This window comes from Oncorhynchus gorbuscha, linkage group LG11, assembly GCF_021184085.1.
Source record: "Oncorhynchus gorbuscha isolate QuinsamMale2020 ecotype Even-year linkage group LG11, OgorEven_v1.0, whole genome shotgun sequence".
Taxonomy (NCBI): Eukaryota; Metazoa; Chordata; class Actinopteri; order Salmoniformes; family Salmonidae; genus Oncorhynchus; species Oncorhynchus gorbuscha.
In genome coordinates this window covers 7,940,051-7,961,391 of record NC_060183.1, presented here as the reverse complement: position 1 = coordinate 7,961,391, position 21,341 = coordinate 7,940,051, and the positions used below count along the sequence as shown (strand labels likewise).

The 21,341-nt window shown below is 47.9% G+C and overlaps 1 protein-coding gene across 1 annotated transcript in view; it reads right to left on the bottom strand.

The window, feature by feature from the left end:
- oit3 (oncoprotein induced transcript 3) overlaps nucleotides 1-17,939 on the bottom strand; it is a 49,397-nt gene extending 31,458 nt beyond the window's left edge. The window contains exon 1 of the mRNA XM_046367830.1: nucleotides 17,667-17,939. Within this exon, the coding sequence (XP_046223786.1) occupies nucleotides 17,667-17,772 (106 nt within the window). The 5' untranslated portion in view covers nucleotides 17,773-17,939. The remainder of the gene's footprint in view (nucleotides 1-17,666) is intronic.
- Between the last annotated feature and the right edge of the window lie 3,402 nt (nucleotides 17,940-21,341).

Genomic DNA, 21,341 nt, shown 5'->3' with positions numbered 1-21,341 from the left:
AGCACAGAGTACTACCCCCTCATTGAAATGAAGAATACATTTACCCAGCTGGAGGTAAGGCATGTAGAGGTGGAACAGCAGGTGATTACACTCCAGTCAGCACAGACCCAGACAACATTCCAGCACAACAACACTCTCTTAACCAGACCAGGAGAGCTGGAGGTGGACAGAGACATATCTGCACTCTGGACAGTGGTGAGACAACATCAACAGGAGAAAGAGCAGGATCAGGAGAAGAACAGAGCACTAGAGGAGAGGATCAGACTGCTGGAGGAGAGGGTGAGGGGGATGGAGGAGAGGGTGAGGGGGATGGAGGAGAGGGTGAGGGGGATGGAGGAGAGGGTGAGGGGGATGGAGGAGAGGTTGAGGGGGATGGAGGAGAGGGTGAGGGGGATGGAGGAGAGGGTGAGGGGGATGGAGGAGAGGGTGAGGGGGACGGAGGAGAGGGTGAGGGGGACGGAGGAGAGGGGGATGGAGGAGAGGGGAGGGGGAGGAGGAGGGTGAGGGGGACGGAGGAGAGGGTGAGGGGGATGGAGGAGAGGGTGAGGGGGACGGAGGAGAGGGTGAGGGGGATGGAGGAGAGGGTGAGGGGGACGGAGGAGAGGGTGAGGGGGATGGAGGAGAGGGTGAGGGGGATGGAGGAGAGGGTGAGGGGGATGGAGGAGAGGGTGAGTGGGATGGAGGAGAGGGTGAGGGCTCATCCAGACACATGATAATACACCCAGCATACACTAGACCTTCTGTCCGAGGACCAAGTAGGGTCACCCAGCCACATGATAATACACCCAGCGCCCTAGACCTTCTGTCTGAGGACCAACTAGGTTCACCCAGCCACATAATAATACACCCAGCATACACTAGACCTTCTGTCTGAGGACCAACTAGGCTCACCCAAACACGTAATAAAACACACAGGCACAAATGACCTGAGAGCACAGCAGGAAAATGGTGGCCACAGCACTGAAGGGAGTGATTGAAAAAGCTTCTTCTACTTTCCCCAACACACAAGGGGTTATCTCCACCTTGCTACTATACAGCGGGTAAACGCAAGTATTTCCCGTGACTGTGCCTCAAAACCAAATGTTTTCCTGGCCCACCACTCCACCCTGGACTTGAACAGCCTCTATGACCAGGTCCACCTCTACAAGGCAGCAGTGTCCACCTTTGCCCGGACTCAAAAGGACATCGCTCTCAAACGTATCCCCAACCCTTCACACAGGAGCAACAGATCAATAGACACCGCGTCCAGACCATCGAGACACTCTCCCAGACCTGCGGGACCCCCGGACCTACACAGAGGACCTACATCCAGACCACAACACCACCAGCCACATCAACACCACCAGCCACATCAACACCCCCCCAAGTCAACCATGCCCACACCCCATTTAGGCCCCCCTCAGATTAGACCTATGCCCCTCCTGCCCACCCCATCCCCCTCATCATGGAAGCCACACATACGCCCAGGTAGTGAGCGGGCAAACAGTCCCAACCCCCACTCTCACACTCGCCCAAGCCAATGGCATGTACCAGATGCTCAGCAGGCTCTGCTCACACTTACTGGCCTGAGGCCAAACCACTCGACCAACAACATTGGACACTTTATGGAACACAAAGCCTTCACTATCTCATCCTGGAATATCCAAGGCCTGACGGCAGATGACGTCAGACCCACTGGTTGCCCTCTAGGTTACAGAGAGCTGGTCCCATCCACCAAACTACCAGGTGGGTGGTATAGAGGAGACGGACCCACTGGTTGCCCTCTAGGTTACAGAGAGCTGGTCCCATCCACCAAACTACCAGGTGTGAAAAGGGGAAGGGACTCAGGGGGTTTGCTACTTTGGTATAGAGCAGAACTAACTCACTCTATTACATTAATCAAAACAGGAACATTTTATATTTGGCTAGAAATTCATAAGGAAATTAAATAACAGACAAAACTGTCCTCCTGTGTGCTACCTATATCCCCCCACTAGAATCCCCATACTTTAATGAAGACAGCTTCTCCATCCTGGAGGGGGAAATCAAACATTTGCAGGCCCAGGGACATGTATTAGTCTGTGGCGACCTAAATGCCAGAACCGGACAAGAACCTGACACCCTGAGCACACAGGGGGACAAACATCTGCCTGGAGGTGACAGCATCCCCTCCCACATATGCCCCCCTAGGCACAACTATGACAACATAACCAACAAAAACGGGTCACAACTCCTGCAGCTCTGTCGCACGCTGGGTATGTACATAGTCAATGGTAGGCTTCGAGGGGACTCCTCTGGTAGGTACACCTATAGCTCATCTCTTGGCAGTAGTACTGTAAGACTACTTTATCACTGACCTCAACCCAGAGTCTCTCAGAGCGTTCACATTCAGCCCACTGACACCCCTATCAGACCACAGCAAAATCACAGTCTACTTGAACAGAGCAATACTCAATCATGAGGCATCAAAGCCAAAGGAACTGAATAATTTAAAGAAATTTTATAGATGGAAGGAAAGTAGTGTGGAAAACAACCAAAAAACTATTAGGCAACAACAAATTCAATCCCTTTTAGACAACTTCCTGTACAAAATGTTCCACTGTAATAGTGAAGGTGTAAACTTGGCAGTAGAAAATCTTAACAGTATATTTGACCTCTCAGCTTCCCTATCAAATGTAAAAATGTCAAACAGAAAACTGAAGAAAATGAACAACAACGACAAATTATTTGATGAAGAATGCAAAAACCTAAAAAGAAATTGAGAAACCTGTCTAACCAAAAACATAGCGAGCTAGAAAACCTGAGTCTACACCTTCACTATGGTGAATCACTAAAACAATACAGAAAAAGTTTACACTATGAATCACTAAAACAAAAAAGAAAAGGAACATGGTGAATCACTAAAAAAACAATACTATAGAAAAAAGAAGGAACAGCACGTCAGAAATCAGCTCAATGTAATTGAAGAATCCATAGACTCCAACCACTTCAGGGAAAAATTGGAAAACACTAAACAAACAACAACACAAAGAACTATCTATCCAAAATGGAGATGTATGGGTCAACCACTTCTCCAATCTTTTTGGCCCTGTAATGAAGAACAAAGAGCAAAAACATATACATGATCAAATACAAATCTTAGAATCAACTATTAAATACTACCAGAACCCACTGGATTCTCCAATTACATTGAATGAACTACAGGACAAAATAAAAACTCTCCAACCCCAAAAGGCCTGTGGTGTTGATGGTTTCCTCAATGAAATTATAAAATATAAAGACAACAAATTCCAATTGGCTATACTAAAACTCTTTAACATCATCATCAGCTCTGGCATATTCCCCAATATTTGGAACAAAAGGACGGATCACCCCAATCGACAAAAGTGGAGACAAATTTGACCCCAATAACTACCGTGGGATATGCGTCAACAGAAACCGTGGGAAGAACCTCTGCATTATCATTAACAGCAGACTCGTATATTTCCTCAATAAAAACAATGTGCTGAGCAAATGTCAAATTGGCTTTTTACCAAATTACCGTACGACAGACCACGTATTCACCCTGCACACCCTAATTCACAAACAAACAAACCAAAACAAAGTCAGTCTTCTCATGCTTTGTTGATTTTTTAAAAAGCCTTCGACTCAATTTGACATGAGGGTCTGCTATACAAATTGATGGAAAGTAGTGTTGGGGGAAAAACACACAACATTATAAAATCCATGTACACAAACAACAAGTGTGCGGTTAAAATTGGCAAAAACACCCACAAATTTCTCCCACATGGCCGTGGGGTGAGACAGGGATGCAGCTTAAGCCCCAACCTCTTCAACATATATATGATCTTTTGGATCCCTGATTTTTAAATCTGGCAGCTGATTTCATAGCTGAACCACTTACATCTCTGTTCAATATAACCCTGGAATGTAATGACATTCCAAAGATCTGGAAATCAGCATTTGTCCTACCACTTTTAAAAGGGGGAGATCCAACTCTTTTAAATATGCATAGGCCAATCTCAAAGCTGTCACCCTGGTGAAAATATTTGAAACCCTTGTGAGTCAACAGCCAAAATAGTTTTTATTTACTAACTCTTTTATCAATGTACCAATCAGACTTCAGGAAGAAGCATAGCACAATTGCAGCAGCCATGAAGGTTTTAAATGATTTCACTGAAGCCATTGACAAAAAAACAGCACTGTGTCTCACTTTTTATTGATCTCTCTAAGGCTTTTGATACAGTTGATCATGCTATACTAAGGCAGAGATTGTCGAGTGTAGGTCTTTCAGAGCATGCAGTTGCATGGTTTGCTAAATATCTGTCTGATAGAACTCAGTGCACTAAATTTGATTTGCTCATGTATGTTAAATTGTCTGTCTTTAATGGTGTGCCCCAAGGCTCTGTACTTGGTCCTCTCTTATTCACTATTTATATAAATGATTTAGACAAAAATGTCCAAAATGCGCAACTGATGATACTGTTATTTACTGTTGTGCATCGTCTCTTACAAAAGCTTTCCAGAACTTTCAAACTACTTTTTATACTGTTCAACATACCTGTTCAACATACCTTGTGTCAATTGAAGCTTATCCTCAATACTGACAAAACTAAACGAATGGTGTTTTCTAAAGCAAGAAATAGACCTCTGAACCTTTCACCTATTATTACCTGTTAGGGCAAGGAGATTGAGGTTGTAACCTCATATAAATATCTTGGAATTTTAATTGATGACGGTCTCTCTTTTAAATTACATATTCAACAATTTACAAAAAATTGAAGCTGAAATTGGGATTTTATTTTAGGAATAAGGCCTGTTTTTCTTTTGAAGCCAGAAGGAGGCTAGTATCAGCTACAGTTATGCCTTTACTAGACTATGTGGGTATTTTATATATGAATGCCTCCGCTCAGTGTTTGAGATCAATTGACACTCTTTATCATGGCACTTTGAGATTTATTTTAAACTGCAAAACCCTTACGCACCACTGCACTTTGTATACCAGGATTAGCTAGCCTTCTCTAGTCACTCGTAGGCTCAGGCACTGGTATACTATTATTTACAAAGCCTTTACGCACCACTGCACTTTGTATACCAGGATTAGCTAGCCTTCTCTAGTCACTCGTAGGCTCAGTCACTGGTATACTTTTATTTACAAAGCCTTTACGCACCACTGCACTTTGTATACCAGGATTAGCTAGCCTTCTCTAGTAACTCGTAGGCTCAGTCACTGGTACACTTTTATTTACAAAGCCTTTACACACCACTACACTTTGTATACCAATATATCCGAAGTCAAATGTCCGAAGTCAAATGTCCACTGTTCAATGATGATCTGGTGCTTCTGTCACACCTCCTCCTATAGCCGTCACACCTCCTCCTATAACCGTCACACCTCCTCCTATAACCGTCACACCTCCTCCTATAACCGTCACACCTCCTCCTATAACCGTCACACCTCCTCCTATAATCCGTCACACCTCCTCCTATAATCCGTCACACCTCCTCCTATAATCCGTCACACCTCCTCCTATAATCCACCACACCTCCTCCTATAATCCATCACACCTCCTCCTATAATCCATCCCACCTCCTCCTATAATCCATCCCACCTCCTCCTATAACCATCCCACCTCCTCCTATAACCATCCCACCTCCTGCTATAACCATCCCACCTCCTGCTATAACCATCCCACCTCCTGCTATAACCATCCCACCTCCTGCTATAACCATCCCACCTCCTGCTATAACCATCCCACCTCCTGCTATAACCATCCCACCTCCTGCTATAACCATCCCACCTCCTCCTATAACCATCCCACCTCCTCCTATAACCATCACACCTCCTCCTATAACCATCACACCTCCTCCTATAACCATCACACCTCCTCCTATAACCATCACACCTCCTCCTATAACCATCACACCTCCTCCTATAACCATCACCCTCCTCCTATAACCATCACACCTCCTCCTATAACCATCACACCTCCTCCTATAACCATCACACCTCCTCCTATAACCATCACACCTCCTCCTATAACCATCACACCTCCTCCTATAACCATCACACCTCCTCCTATAACCATCACACCTCCTCCTATAACCATCACACCTCCTCCTATAACCATCACACCTCCTCCTATAACCATCACACCTCCTATAACCATCACACCTCCTATAACCATCACACCTCCTATAACCATCACACCTCCTCCTATAACCATCACACCTCCTCCTATAACCATCACACCTCCTCCTATAACCATCACACCTCCTCCTATAACCATCACACTTACTCCTATAACCATCACACTTCCTCCTATAACCATAACTTCTTCCTATAACCATCACACTTCCTCCTATAACCATCACACTTCCTCCTATAACCATCACACCTCCTCCTATAACCATCACACCTCCTCCTATAACCATCACACCTCCTCCTATAACCATCACACCTCCTCCTATAACCATCACACCTCCTCCTATAACCATCACACCTCCTCCTATAACCATCACACCTCCTCCTATAACCATCACACCTCCTCCTATAACCATCACACCTCCTCCTATAACCATCACACTCCTCCTATAACCATCACACCTCCTCCTATAACCATCACACCTCCTCCTATAACCATCACACCTCCTCCTATAACCATCACACCTCCTCCTATAACCATCACACCTCCTCCTATAACCATCACACCTCCTCCTATAACCATCACACTATAACCATCACACCTCCTATAACCATCACACCTCCTATAACCATCACACCTCCTATAACCATCACACCTCCTCCTATAACCATCACACCTCCTCCTATAACCATCACACTTACTCCTATAACCATCACACTTCCTCCTATAACCATCACACCTCCTCCTATAACCATCACACCTCCTCCTATAACCATCACACCTCCTCCTATAACCATCACACCTCCTCCTATAACCATCACACCTCCTCCTATAACCATCACACCTCCTCCTATAACCATCACACCTCCTCCTATAACCATCACACCTCCTCCTATAACCATCACCTCCTCCTATAACCATCACACCTCCTCCTATAACCATCACACCTCCTCCTATAACCATAACCTCCTCCATAACCATCACACCTCCTCCTATAACCATCACACCTCCTCCTATAACCATCACACCTCCTCCTATAACCATCACACCTCCTATAACCATCACACCTCCTCCTATAACCATCACACCTCCTCCTATAACCATCACACCTCCTCCTATAACCATCACACCTCCTCCTATAACCATCACACCTCCTCCTATAACCATCACACCTCCTCCTATAGCCATCACACCTCCTCCTATAGCCATCACACCTCCTCCTATAACCATCACACCTCCTCCTATAACCATCACACCTCCTCCTATAACCATCACACCTCCTCCTATAGCCATCACACCTCCTCCTATAGCCATCACACCTCCTCCTATAACCATCACACCTCCTCCTATAACCATCACACCTCCTAGCCATCACCTCCTCCTATAGCCATCACACCTCCTCCTATAAGCCATCACACCTCCTCCTATAACCATCACACCTCCTCTATAGCCATCACACCTCCTCCTATAACCATCACACCTCCTCCTATAACCATCACACCTCCTCCTATAACCATCACACCTCCTCCTATAACCATCACACCTCCTCCTATAACCATCACACCTCCTCCTATAACCATCCTCCTATAACCATCACCTCCTCCTATAGCCATCACACCTCCTCCTATAACCATCACACCTCCTCCTATAACCATCACACCTCCTCCTATAACCATCACACCTCCTCCTATAACCATCACACCTCCTCCTATAACCATCACACCTCCTCCCCTCCGCAAAGAACCTTTTTGGAAACCTTTTTTCAAAGAGCGTATGCTAATAGCAGCTTTAGAGTGAAAGACTATTAGAGGACTGTGGGTCCTGGCTACAGAACAGAGTTAATGACTATGGCCATTAGAGGACTGTGGGTCCTGGCTACAGAACAGAGTTAATGACTATGGCCATTAGAGGACTGTGGGTCCTGGCTACAGAACAGAGTTAATGACTATGGCCATTAGAGGACTGTGGGTCCTGGCTACAGAACAGAGTTAATGACTATGGCCATTAGAGGACTGTGGGTCCTGGCTACAGAACAGAGAAGAGTTAATGACTATGGCCATTAGAGGACTGTGGGTCCTGGCTACAGAACAGAGAAGAGTTAATGACTATGGCCATTAGAGGACTGTGGGTCCTGGCTACAGAACAGAGTTAATGACTATGGCCATTAGAGGACCGTGGGTCCTGGCTACAGAACAGAGAAGAGTTAATGACTATGGCCATTAGAGGACCGTGGGTCCTGGCTACAGAACAGAGTTAATGACTATGGCCATTAGAGGACTGTGGGTCCTGGCTACAGAACAGAGAAGAGTTAATGACTATGGCCATTAGATGACCGTGGGTCCTGGCTACAGAACAGAGAAGAGTTAATGACTATGGCCATTAGATGACCGTGGGTCCTGGCTACAGAACAGAGTTAATGACTATGGCCATTAGAGGACTGTGGGTCCTGGCTACAGAACAGAGAAGAGTTAATGACTATGGCCATTAGATGACCGTGGGTCCTGGCTACAGAACAGAGCAGAGTTAATGACTATGGCCATTAGAGGACTGTGGGTCCTGGCTACAGAACAGAGAAGAGTTAATGACTATGGCCATTAGATGACCGTGGGTCCTGGCTACAGAACAGAGTTAATGACTATGGCCATTAGAGGACCGTGGGTCCTGGCTACAGAACAGAGAAGAGTTAATGACTATGGCCATTAGATGACCGTGGGTCCTGACTACAGAACAGAGTTAATGACTATGGCCATTAGAGGACTGTGGGTCCTGGCTACAGAACAGAGAAGAGTTAATGACTATGGCCATTAGAGGACCGTGGATCCTGGCTACAGAACAGAGAAGAGTTAATGACTATGGCCATTAGATGACCGTGGGTCCTAACAGAACAGAGTTAATGACTATGGCCATTAGAGGACTGTGGGTCCTGGCTACAGAACAGAGAAGAGTTAATGACTATGGCCATTAGATGACCGTGGGTCCTGGCTACAGAACAGAGCAGAGTTAATGACTATGGCCATTAGAGGACTGTGGGTCCTGGCTACAGAACAGAGAAGAGTTAATGACTATGGCCATTAGATGACCGTGGGTCCTGGCTACAGAACAGAGTTAATGACTATGGCCATTAGAGGACCGTGGGTCCTGGCTACAGAACAGAGTTAATGACTATGGCCATTAGAGGACCGTGGGTCCTGGCTACAGAACAGAGTTAATGACTATGGCCATTAGATGACTGTGGGTCCTGGCTACAGAACAGAGTTAATGACTATGGCCATCAGAGGACCGTGGGTCCTGGCTACAGAACAGAGATGATGACTATGGCCATCAGAGGACTGTGGGTCCTGGCTACAGAACAGAGTTAATGACTATGGCCATCAGAGGACTGTGGGTCCTGGCTACAGAACAGAACAGAGATAATGACTATGGCCATTAGAGGACTGTGGGTCCTGGCTACAGAACAGAGTTAATGACTATGGCCAGTAGAGGACCGTGGGTCCTGGCTACAGAGAAGAGTTAATGACTATGGCCATTAGAGGACTGTGGGTCCTGGCTACAGAACAGAGAAGAGTTAATGACTATGGCCATTAGAGGACCGTGGGTCTTGGCTACAGAACAGAGTAGAGTTAATGACTATGGCCATTAGAGGACCGTGGGTCCTGGCTACAGAACAGAGAAGAGTTAATGACTATGGCCATTAGAGGACCGTGGGTCCTGGCTACAGAACAGAGTTAATGACTATGGCCATTAGATGACTGTGGGTCCTGGCTACAGAACAGAGTTAATGACTATGGCCATCAGAGGACCGTGGGTCCTGGCTACAGAACAGAGATGATGACTATGGCCATCAGAGGACTGTGGGTCCTGGCTACAGAACAGAGTTAATGACTATGGCCATCAGAGGACTGTGGGTCCTGGCTACAGAACAGAGAAGAGATAATGACTATGGCCATTAGAGGACTGTGGGTCCTGGCTACAGAACAGAGAAGAGTTAATGACTATGGCCATTAGAGGACTGTGGGTCCTGGTCAGAGAAGAGTTAATGACTATGGCCATTAGAGGACTGTGGGTCCTGGCTACAGAACAGAGAAGAGTTAATGACTATGGCCATTAGAGGACCGTGGGTCCTGGCTACAGAACAGAGAAGAGTTAATGACTATGGCCATTAGAGGACCGTGGGTCTTGGCTACAGAACAGAGTAGAGTTAATGACTATGGCCATTAGAGGACCGTGGGTCCTGGCTACAGAGAAGAGTTAATGACTATGGCCATTAGAGGACTGTGGGTCCTGGCTACAGAACAGAGTTAATGACTATGGCCATTAGAGGACCGTGGGTCCTGGCTACAGAACAGAACAGAGTTAATGACTATGGCCATTAGAGGACTGTGGGTCCTGGCTACAGAACAGAGAAGAGTTAATGACTATGGCCATCAGAGGACTGTGGGTCCTGGCTACAGAACAGAGAAGAGTTAATGACTATGGCCATTAGAGGACTGTGGGTCCTGGCTACAGAACAGAGAAGAGTTAATGACTATGGCCATTAGAGGACCGTGGGTCCTGGCTACAGAACAGAGAAGAGTTAATGACTATGGCCATTAGATGACCGTGGGTCCTGACTACAGAACAGAGTTAATGACTATGGCCATTAGAGGACTGTGGGTCCTGGCTACAGAACAGAGAAGAGTTAATGACTATGGCCATTAGAGGACCGTGGATCCTGGCTACAGAACAGAGAAGAGTTAATGACTATGGCCATTAGATGACCGTGGGTCCTGGCTACAGAACAGAGTTAATGACTATGGCCATTAGAGGACTGTGGGTCCTGGCTACAGAACAGAGAAGAGTTAATGACTATGGCCATTAGATGACCGTGGGTCCTGGCTACAGAACAGAGTTAATGACTATGGCCATTAGAGGACCGTGGGTCCTGGCTACAGAACAGAGTTAATGACTATGGCCATTAGAGGACCGTGGGTCCTGGCTACAGAACATAGTTAATGACTATGGCCATTAGATGACTGTGGGTCCTGGCTACAGAACAGAGTTAATGACTATGGCCATCAGAGGACCGTGGGTCCTGGCCAGAACAGAGATGATGACTATGGCCATCAGAGGACTGTGGGTCCTGGCTACAGAACAGAGTTAATGACTATGGCCATCAGAGGACTGTGGGTCCTGGCTACAGAACAGAACAGAGATAATGACTATGGCCATTAGAGGACTGTGGGTCCTGGCTACAGAACAGAGTTAATGACTATGGCCAGTAGAGGACCGTGGGTCCTGGCTACAGAGAAGAGTTAATGACTATGGCCATTAGAGGACTGTGGGTCCTGGCTACAGAACAGAGAAGAGTTAATGACTATGGCCATTAGAGGACCGTGGGTCTTGGCTACAGAACAGAGTAGAGTTAATGACTATGGCCATTAGAGGACCGTGGGTCCTGGCTACAGAACAGAGAAGAGTTAATGACTATGGCCATTAGAGGACCGTGGGTCCTGGCTACAGAACAGAGTTAATGACTATGGCCATTAGATGACTGTGGGTCCTGGCTACAGAACAGAGTTAATGACTATGGCCATCAGAGGACCGTGGGTCCTGGCTACAGAACAGAGATGATGACTATGGCCATCAGAGGACTGTGGGTCCTGGCTACAGAACAGAGTTAATGACTATGGCCATCAGAGGACTGTGGGTCCTGGCTACAGATCAGAACAGAGATAATGACTATGGCCATTAGAGGACTGTGGGTCCTGGCTACAGAACAGAGAAGAGATAATGACTATGGCCATTAGAGGACTGTGGGTCCTGGCTACAGAACAGAGAAGAGTTAATGACTATGGCCATTAGAGGACTGTGGGTCCTGGCTACAGAGAAGAGTTAATGACTATGGCCATTAGAGGACTGTGGGTCCTGGCTACAGAACAGAGAAGAGTTAATGACTATGGCCATTAGAGGACCGTGGGTCCTGGCTACAGAACAGAGAAGAGTTAATGACTATGGCCATTAGAGGACCGTGGGTCTTGGCTACAGAACAGAGTAGAGTTAATGACTATGGCCATTAGAGGACCGTGGGTCCTGGCTACAGAGAAGAGTTAATGACTATGGCCATTAGAGGACTGTGGGTCCTGGCTACAGAACAGAGTTAATGACTATGGCCATTAGAGGACCGTGGGTCCTGGCTACAGAACAGAACAGAGTTAATGACTATGGCCATTAGAGGACTGTGGGTCCTGGCTACAGAACAGAGAAGAGTTAATGACTATGGCCATCAGAGGACTGTGGGTCCTGGCTACAGAACAGAGAAGAGTTAATGACTATGGCCATTAGAGGACCGTGGATCCTGGCTACAGAACAGAGAAGAGTTAATGACTATGGCCATTAGAGGACTGTGGGTCCTGGCTACAGAACAGAGAAGAGTTAATGACTATGGCCATTAGAGGACCGTGGGTCCTGGCTACAGAACAGAGTTAATGACTATGGCCATTAGAGGACTGTGGGTCCTGGCTACAGAACAGAGAAGAGTTAATGACTATGGCCATTAGAGGACCGTGGATCCTGGCTACAGAACAGAGAAGAGTTAATGACTATGGCCATTAGATGACCGTGGGTCCTGGCTACAGAACAGAGTTAATGACTATGGCCATTAGAGGACTGTGGGTCCTGGCTACAGAACAGAGAAGAGTTAATGACTATGGCCATTAGATGACCGTGGGTCCTGGCTACAGAACAGAGTTAATGACTATGGCCATTAGAGGACCGTGGGTCCTGGCTACAGAACAGAGTTAATGACTATGGCCATTAGAGGACCGTGGGTCCTGGCTACAGAACATAGTTAATGACTATGGCCATTAGATGACTGTGGGTCCTGGCTACAGAACAGAGTTAATGACTATGGCCATCAGAGGACCGTGGGTCCTGGCTACAGAACAGAGATGATGACTATGGCCATCAGAGGACTGTGGGTCCTGGCTACAGAACAGAGTTAATGACTATGGCCATCAGAGGACTGTGGGTCCTGGCTACAGAACAGAACAGAGATAATGACTATGGCCATTAGAGGACTGTGGGTCCTGGCTACAGAACAGAGTTAATGACTATGGCCAGTAGAGGACCGTGGGTCCTGGCTACAGAGAAGAGTTAATGACTATGGCCATTAGAGGACTGTGGGTCCTGGCTACAGAACAGAGAAGAGTTAATGACTATGGCCATTAGAGGACCGTGGGTCTTGGCTACAGAACAGAGTAGAGTTAATGACTATGGCCATTAGAGGACCGTGGGTCCTGGCTACAGAACAGAGAAGAGTTAATGACTATGGCCATTAGAGGACCGTGGGTCCTGGCTACAGAACAGAGTTAATGACTATGGCCATTAGATGACTGTGGGTCCTGGCTACAGAACAGAGTTAATGACTATGGCCATCAGAGGACCGTGGGTCCTGGCTACAGAACAGAGATGATGACTATGGCCATCAGAGGACTGTGGGTCCTGGCTACAGAACAGAGTTAATGACTATGGCCATCAGAGGACTGTGGGTCCTGGCTACAGATCAGAACAGAGATAATGACTATGGCCATTAGAGGACTGTGGGTCCTGGCTACAGAACAGAGAAGAGATAATGACTATGGCCATTAGAGGACTGTGGGTCCTGGCTACAGAACAGAGAAGAGTTAATGACTATGGCCATTAGAGGACTGTGGGTCCTGGCTACAGAGAAGAGTTAATGACTATGGCCATTAGAGGACTGTGGGTCCTGGCTACAGAACAGAGAAGAGTTAATGACTATGGCCATTAGAGGACCGTGGGTCCTGGCTACAGAACAGAGAAGAGTTAATGACTATGGCCATTAGAGGACCGTGGGTCTTGGCTACAGAACAGAGTAGAGTTAATGACTATGGCCATTAGAGGACCGTGGGTCCTGGCTACAGAGAAGAGTTAATGACTATGGCCATTAGAGGACTGTGGGTCCTGGCTACAGAACAGAGTTAATGACTATGGCCATTAGAGGACCGTGGGTCCTGGCTACAGAACAGAACAGAGTTAATGACTATGGCCATTAGAGGACTGTGGGTCCTGGCTACAGAACAGAGAAGAGTTAATGACTATGGCCATCAGAGGACTGTGGGAGCTACAGAACAGAGAAGAGTTAATGACTATGGCCATTAGAGGACCGTGGATCCTGGCTACAGAACAGAGAAGAGTTAATGACTATGGCCATTAGAGGACTGTGGGTCCTGGCTACAGAACAGAGAAGAGTTAATGACTATGGCCATTAGAGGACCGTGGGTCCTGGCTACAGAACAGAGTTAATGACTATGGCCATTAGAGGACTGTGGGTCCTGGCTACAGAGAAGTCATGCAGAAACTAAAGCTGAACAGTATCAATCTCTCACAGCCTAATGGTCTGTGGACTAGGGGTCCTGTTCTAAAGTAGTGCACTATAAAGGGAATAGGGTGCCATAGGGCTCTGGTCTAAAGTAGTGCACTATGTAGGGAATAGGGTGCCATAGAGCTCTGGTCCACTATATAGGGAACAGGGTGCCATAGAGCTCTGGTCTAAAGTAGTAAAGGGAATAGTGCCATAGAGCTCTGGTCTAAAGTAGTGCACTATGTAGTGCACTATGTAGGGAATAGGGTGCCATAGGGCCCTGGTCTAAAGTAGTGCACTATGTAGGGAATAGGGTGCCATAGAACTCTGGTCTAAAGTAGTGCACTATGTAGGGAATAGGGTTCCATAGGGCTCTGGTCTAAAGTAGTGCACTATGTAGGGAATAGGGTTCCATAGGGCTCTGGTCTAAAGTAGTGCACTATGTAGGGAATAGGGTTCCATAGGGCTCTGGTCTAAAGTAGTGCACTATGTAGGGAATATAAAGTAGTGCACTATATAGGGAACAGGGTGCCATAGGGCTCTGGTCTAAAGTAGTGCACTATGTAGGGAATAGGGTTCCATAGGGCTCTGGTCTAAAGTAGTGCACTATGTAGGGAACAGGGTGCCATAGGGCTCTGGTCTAAAGTAGTGCACTATGTAGGGAATAGGGTTCCATAGGGCTCTGGTCTAAAATAGGGAATAGGGTTCCATAGGGCTCTGGTCTAAAGTAGTGCACTATGTAGGGAATAGGGTTCCATAGGGCTCTGGTCTAAAGTAGTGCACTATGTAGGGAATAGGGTTCCATCGGGCTCTGGTCTAAAGTAGTGCACAATATGTAGGGAATAGGGTTCCATAGGGCTCTGGTCTAAAGTAGTGCACTATATAGGGAACAGGGTGCCATAGGGCTCTGGTCTAAAGTAGTGCACACTAAAGTAGTGCACTATATAGGGAACAGGGTGCCATAGGGCCCTCTAAAGGTCTAAAACAGGGTGCCATAGGGCTCTGGCACTAAAGTAGTGGGAACAGGGTGCCATAGGGCTCTGGTCTAAAGTAGTGCACTATGTAGGGAATAGGGTTCCATCGGGCTCTGGTCTAAAGTAGTGCACTGTGTAGGGAATAGGGTTCCATAGGGCTCTGGTCTAAAGTAGTGCACTATATAGGGAACAGGGTGCCATGGGGCTCTGGTCTAAAGTAGTGCACTATATAGGGAACAGGGTGCCATAGGGCTCTGGTCTAAAGTAGTGCACTATGTAGGGAATAGGGTTCCATCGGGCTCTGGTCTAAAGTAGTGCACTGTGTAGGGAATAGGGTTCCATAGGGCTCTGGTCTAAAGTAGTGCACTATATAGGGAAAGGGTGCCATGGGGCTCTGGTCTAAAGTAGTGCACTATGGGGAATAGGGTTCCTGGTCTAAAGTAGTGCACTATATAGGGAACAGGGTGCCATAGGGCTCTGTAGTCTAAAGTAGGGAACAGGGTGCCATACTAAAGTAGTGCACTAGGGAACAGGGTGCCATAGGGCCCTGGTCCACTATATAGGGAACAGGGTGCCATAGGGCTCTGGTCTAAAGTAGTGCACTATATAGGGAACAGGTGCCATAGGGCCCTGGTCTAAAGTAGTGCACTATATAGGGAACAGGGTGCCATAGGGCCCTGGTCTAAAGTAGTGCACTATATAGGGAACAGGGTGCCATAGGGCCCTGGTCTAAAGTAGTGCACTATATAGGGAACAGGGTGCCATAGGGCTCTGGTCTAAAGTAGTGCACTATATAGGGAACAGGGTGCCATAGGGCTCTGGTCCAAAGTAGTGCACTATATAGGGAACAGGGTGCCATAGGGCTCTGGTCTAAAGTAGTGCACTATAGGGAACAGGGTGCCATAGGGCCCTGGTCTAAAGTAGTGCACTATATAGGGAACAGGGTGCCATAGGGCCCTGGTCTAAAGTAGTGCACTATATAGGGAACAGGGTGCCATAGGGCTCTGGTCCAAAGTAGTGCACTATATAGGGAACAGGGTGCCATAGGGCTCTGGTCTAAAGTAGTGCACTATATAGGGAACAGGGCTCTGGTCTAAAGTAGTGGTGCCATAGGGAACAGGGTGCCATAGGGCCCTGGTCTAAAGTAGTGCACTATATAGGGAACAGGGTGCCATAAAAGTAGTGCACTATATAGGGAACAGGGTGCCATAGGGCTCTGGTCCAAAGTAGTGCACTATATAGGGAACAGGGTGCCATAGGGCTCTGGTCCAAAGTAGTGCACTATATAGGGAACAGGGTGCCATAGGGCTCTGGTCTAAAGTAGTGCACTATATAGGGAACAGGGTGCCATAGGGCTCTGGTCTAAAGTAGTGCACTAAAGTAGTGCACTATGTAGGGAACAGGGTGCCATAGGGCCCTGGTCTAAAGTAGTATATAGGGAACAGGGTGCCATAGGGCCCTGGTCTAAAGTAGTGTAGGGAACAGGGTGCCATAGGGCTCTGGTCCAAAGTAGTGCACTATATAGGGAACAGGGTGCCATAGGGCTCTGGTCTAAAGTAGTGCACTATATAGGGAACAGGGTGCCATAGGGCTCTGGTCTAAAGTAGTGCACTATATAGGGAACAGGGTGCCATAGGGATCTGGTCTAAAGTAGTGCACTATGTAGGGAATAGGGTGCCATAGGGCCCTGGTCTAAAGTAGTGCACTATGTAGGGAATAGGGTGCCATTTGTGACTTAGCCTTGATTACCCACACTCATCCAAACATGCTCACGGAGAGAGACAGGGAGAAAGTGTTTTAGACCGAAGACCCATCGCCAGCAGAAACAAATCAAACGACTGTCAAGACAATTCGGTCTGTTGTTTTAAACAACACGTTGTACTATGAAAAAGTTTTCTCGTGTGAGTCATGCACACATTTCTAAATCAATTGAAAACACAGTCTACACTTCCTCAGTCTTACTATTCGCTACACACAACATCTATGTTACAGAGGAAGACCAACGGAGGACAGACTAGATTCCCGTACGCAACTATATGTCCACTGTTGTCCTGCCATTATTCTACTGAAAGATCGGGAGGAAAACATAAGTATTTTTTACAATGGCACCATAGTATGCTGTAACAGTGACACATTGATTCCCCCCCGCTGTCGGTGTTATGGGCGCGTAAAGGAAACCTAGAGACGGGTATACGTGCTGGTACTCACCGATGGCTTCCGCAGTGGGTGTGTGCTGTAGGAGCACGGTTAACAGGAACGATATCATTACCACGAACACTTCAACTTTCCCCCGGTTCCCAACTCCTCGGCTCATCTCAGCACCTGGAGTCAGACTGTTAAACGAGACAGTGCCGGTAGACAATAGGAATCCGAGCTCAGTCTGTGTCCGAGTATGTCTGTCTCTGAGTGTCCGTCAACGTGTCTCTGAGTGTATGAGGTTTCTTGAAAAAGGTTAACAGGGTCTTTAATAGACAGCTTATCTGTGTATCTGCGTACAGAAATGAGGGCTTGGCCAGGGGGTTGGAGTTTGGTGTGTGTCAGAGTACATTAGTCTCACCTTGACCTGATGGGTTCAGTGACAGCACCACACACACACACTCACCTTGACCTGATGGGTTCAGTGACAGCACCATCCTCCCATTGTTCCACAGGCCGATCTTATCCACAGAACCAGCCCAGCCCTAGATTACACACACACACACACACACACACACACACACACACACACACACACACACACACACACACACACACACACACACACACACACACACACACACACACACACACACACACACACACACACACACACACACACACTCACTCTCTTCATCATCCTCCCTCCACCTCACCTCTCAACCCTCCTCCATTCTCTCTCTCTGTCCTCAGGACATCTTGTCCTCGCTCCTCCTTCATTCTCTCTCTCTGTCCTCAGGACTACTCCTTGTCCTTGCTCCTCCTCCATTCTCTCTCTCTGTCCTCAGGACTACTCCTTGTCCTTGCTCCTCCTCCATTCTCTCTCTCTCTCTCTGTCCTCAGGACATCTTGTCCTTGCTCCTCCTCCATTCTCTCTCTCTCTCTCTCTGTCCTCAGGACTTGTCCTTGCTCCTCCTTCATTCTCTCTCTCTCTGTCCTCAGGACTACTCCTTGTCCTTGCTCCTCCCTCCTTCTCTCTCTCTCTGTCCTCAGGACTTGTCCTTGCTCCTCCTTCATCTCTGTCTCTGTCCTCAGGACTACTCCTTGTCCTTGCTCTCCTCCCTCCTCTCTCTCTCTCTCTGTCCTCAGGACATCTGTCCTCAGGTCCTTGTCCTTGCTCCTCCTCCATTCTCTCTCTCTCTCTGTCCTCAGGATCTTGTCCTTGCTCCTCCTCCATTCTCTCTCTCTCTCTCTCTCTCTCTGTCCTCAGGACTTGTCCTTGCTCCTCCTTCATTCTCTCTCTCTCTGTCCTCAGGACTACTCCTTGTCCTTGCTCCTCCTCCATTCTCTCTCACTCTCTGTCCTCAGGACATCTTCTTGTCCTCGCTCCTCCTCCATTCTCTCTCTCTCTCTGTCCTCAGGACATCTTCTTGTCCTCGCTCCTCCTCCATTCTCTCTCTCTCTGTCCTCAGGACTACTCCTTGTCCTCGCTCCTCCTCCATTCTCTCTCTCTCTGTCCTCAGGACATCTTGTCCTTGCTCCTCCTCCATTCTCTCTCTCTCTGTCCTCAGGACTACTCCTTGTCCTCGCTCCTCCTCCATTCTCTCTCTCTCTGTCCTCAGGACTACTCCTTGTCCTCGCTCCTCCTCCATTCTCTCTCTCTGTCCTCAGGACATCTTGTCCTTGCTCCTCCTCCATTCTCTCTCTCTCTGTCCTCAGGACTACTCCTTGTCCTCGCTCCTCCTCCATTCTCTCTCTCTCTGTCCTCAGGACATCTTGTCCTTGCTCCTCCTTCATTCTCTCTCTCTCTGTCCTCAGGACTACTCCTTGTCCTCGCTCCTCCTCCATTCTTTCTCTCTCTCCACAAGAAATACAGTTCATGTGCTGTTGAAATAGAGCCAGAATACTCTGTCTATCTCTGACGACAGAGAACATTAGTTGATTGAGTTCTGGCTGACCAGTTTACTGTCTATCTGCCTTCATAATGTGGAATTATCAATGATTATACTCTCTCTCTATCATTCCCCTCTCAGTCATTTCTGTTCCATGAAGTGCTTTCATTCTTATCCTTCCATTTTTAAGAAAAGTCCGGAAAGACAGAACAATGACGTAATCAGTAACGGCAGTACGTGATGTTTCTGTCTCTGAACCATGTCTTTCTCTTCCCATTGGGCAAACAGACAGACAAACCAGAGCAGCTTGATCCTACATATTACAGTAGGCCTTTTAAAGGGTCCCTATCCTCTACCCTACTACCCTAGAAGTGTGCACTTGACTCCCTGGCATGAATGGACAGGTATAAGAAACATGGGGAGCGAGCAAGTGCACACTTGAGGGAGAAAGGTAGGGAGTACCTCTACCCCCAGTCCATTGTCCTTACCCCCAGTCCATTGTCCTTACCCCAAGTCCATTGTCCCTACCCCCAGTCCATTGTCCTTACCCCCAGTCCATTGTCCTTACCCCCAGTCCATTGTCCTTACCCCCAGTCCATTGTCCTTACCCCCAGTCCATTGTCCATTTACCCCCAGTCCATTGTCCCTTACCCCCAGTCCATTGTCCTTTACCCCAAGTCCAACGTCCTTACCCCCAGTCCAACGTCCCTACCCCCAGTCCAACGTCCCTACCCCCAGTCCATTGTCCTTACCCCCAGTCCAACGTCCCTACCCCCAGTCCATGGTCCTCTACCCCCAGTCCATGGTCCTCTACCCCCAGTCCATTGTCCTTTACCCCCAGTCCATTGTCCTTTACCCCCAGTCCATTGTCCTTTACCCCCAGTCCATTGTCCTTTACCCCCAGTCCATTGTCCTTTACCCCCAGTCCATTGTCCTTTACCCCCAGTCCATTGTCCTTTACCCCCAGTCCATCGTCCTTTACCCCCAGTCCATTGTCCTTACCCCCAGTCCATTGTCCTTACCCCCAGTCCATTGTCCTTACCCCCAGTCCATTGTCCTTACCCCCAGTCCATTGTCCTTACCCCCAGTCCATTGTCTTTACCTCCAGTCCATTGTCTACCCCAGTCCATTGTCCTCTACCCCAGTCCATTGTCCTCTACCCCCAGTCCATTGTCCTCTACCCCCAGTCCATTGTCCTCTACCCCCAGTCCATTGTCCTCTACCCCCAGTCCATTGTCCTCTACCCCCAGTCCATTGTCCTCTACCCCAGTCCATTGTCCTCTACCACCAGTCCATTGTCCTCTACCCCCAGTCCATTGTCCTCTACCCCCAATCCATTGTCCTCTACCCCCAATCCATTGTTCTCTACCCCCAGTCCAATGTCCTTTACCCCCAGTCCAATGTCCTTTACCCCCAGTCCAATGTCCTTTACCCCCAGTCCAATGTCCTTTACCCCCAGTCCATTGTCCTTACCCCCAGTCCATTGTCCTCTACCCCCAGTCCATTGTCCTCTACCCCAGTCCATTGTCCTCTACCCCCAGTCCATTGTCCTCTACCCCCAGTCCATTGTCCTCTACCCCCAGTCCATTACCCCCAGTCCATTGTCCTACCCCCAGTCCATTGTCCTCTACCCCCAGTCCATTGTCCTCTACCCCTAATCCATTGTCCTCTACCCCCAGTCCATTGTCCTTTACCCCCAGTCCAACGTCCCAACCCCCAGTCCATTGTCCTTTACCCCCAGTCCAACGTCCTTACGAGTCCAATGTCCTTACCTCCAGTAATAAGACCCCAGGTTACAGGGTATTAACTAAAGTGAGCATGTCTTCCTCTGAATATATGTTTGGGCACAAATCTC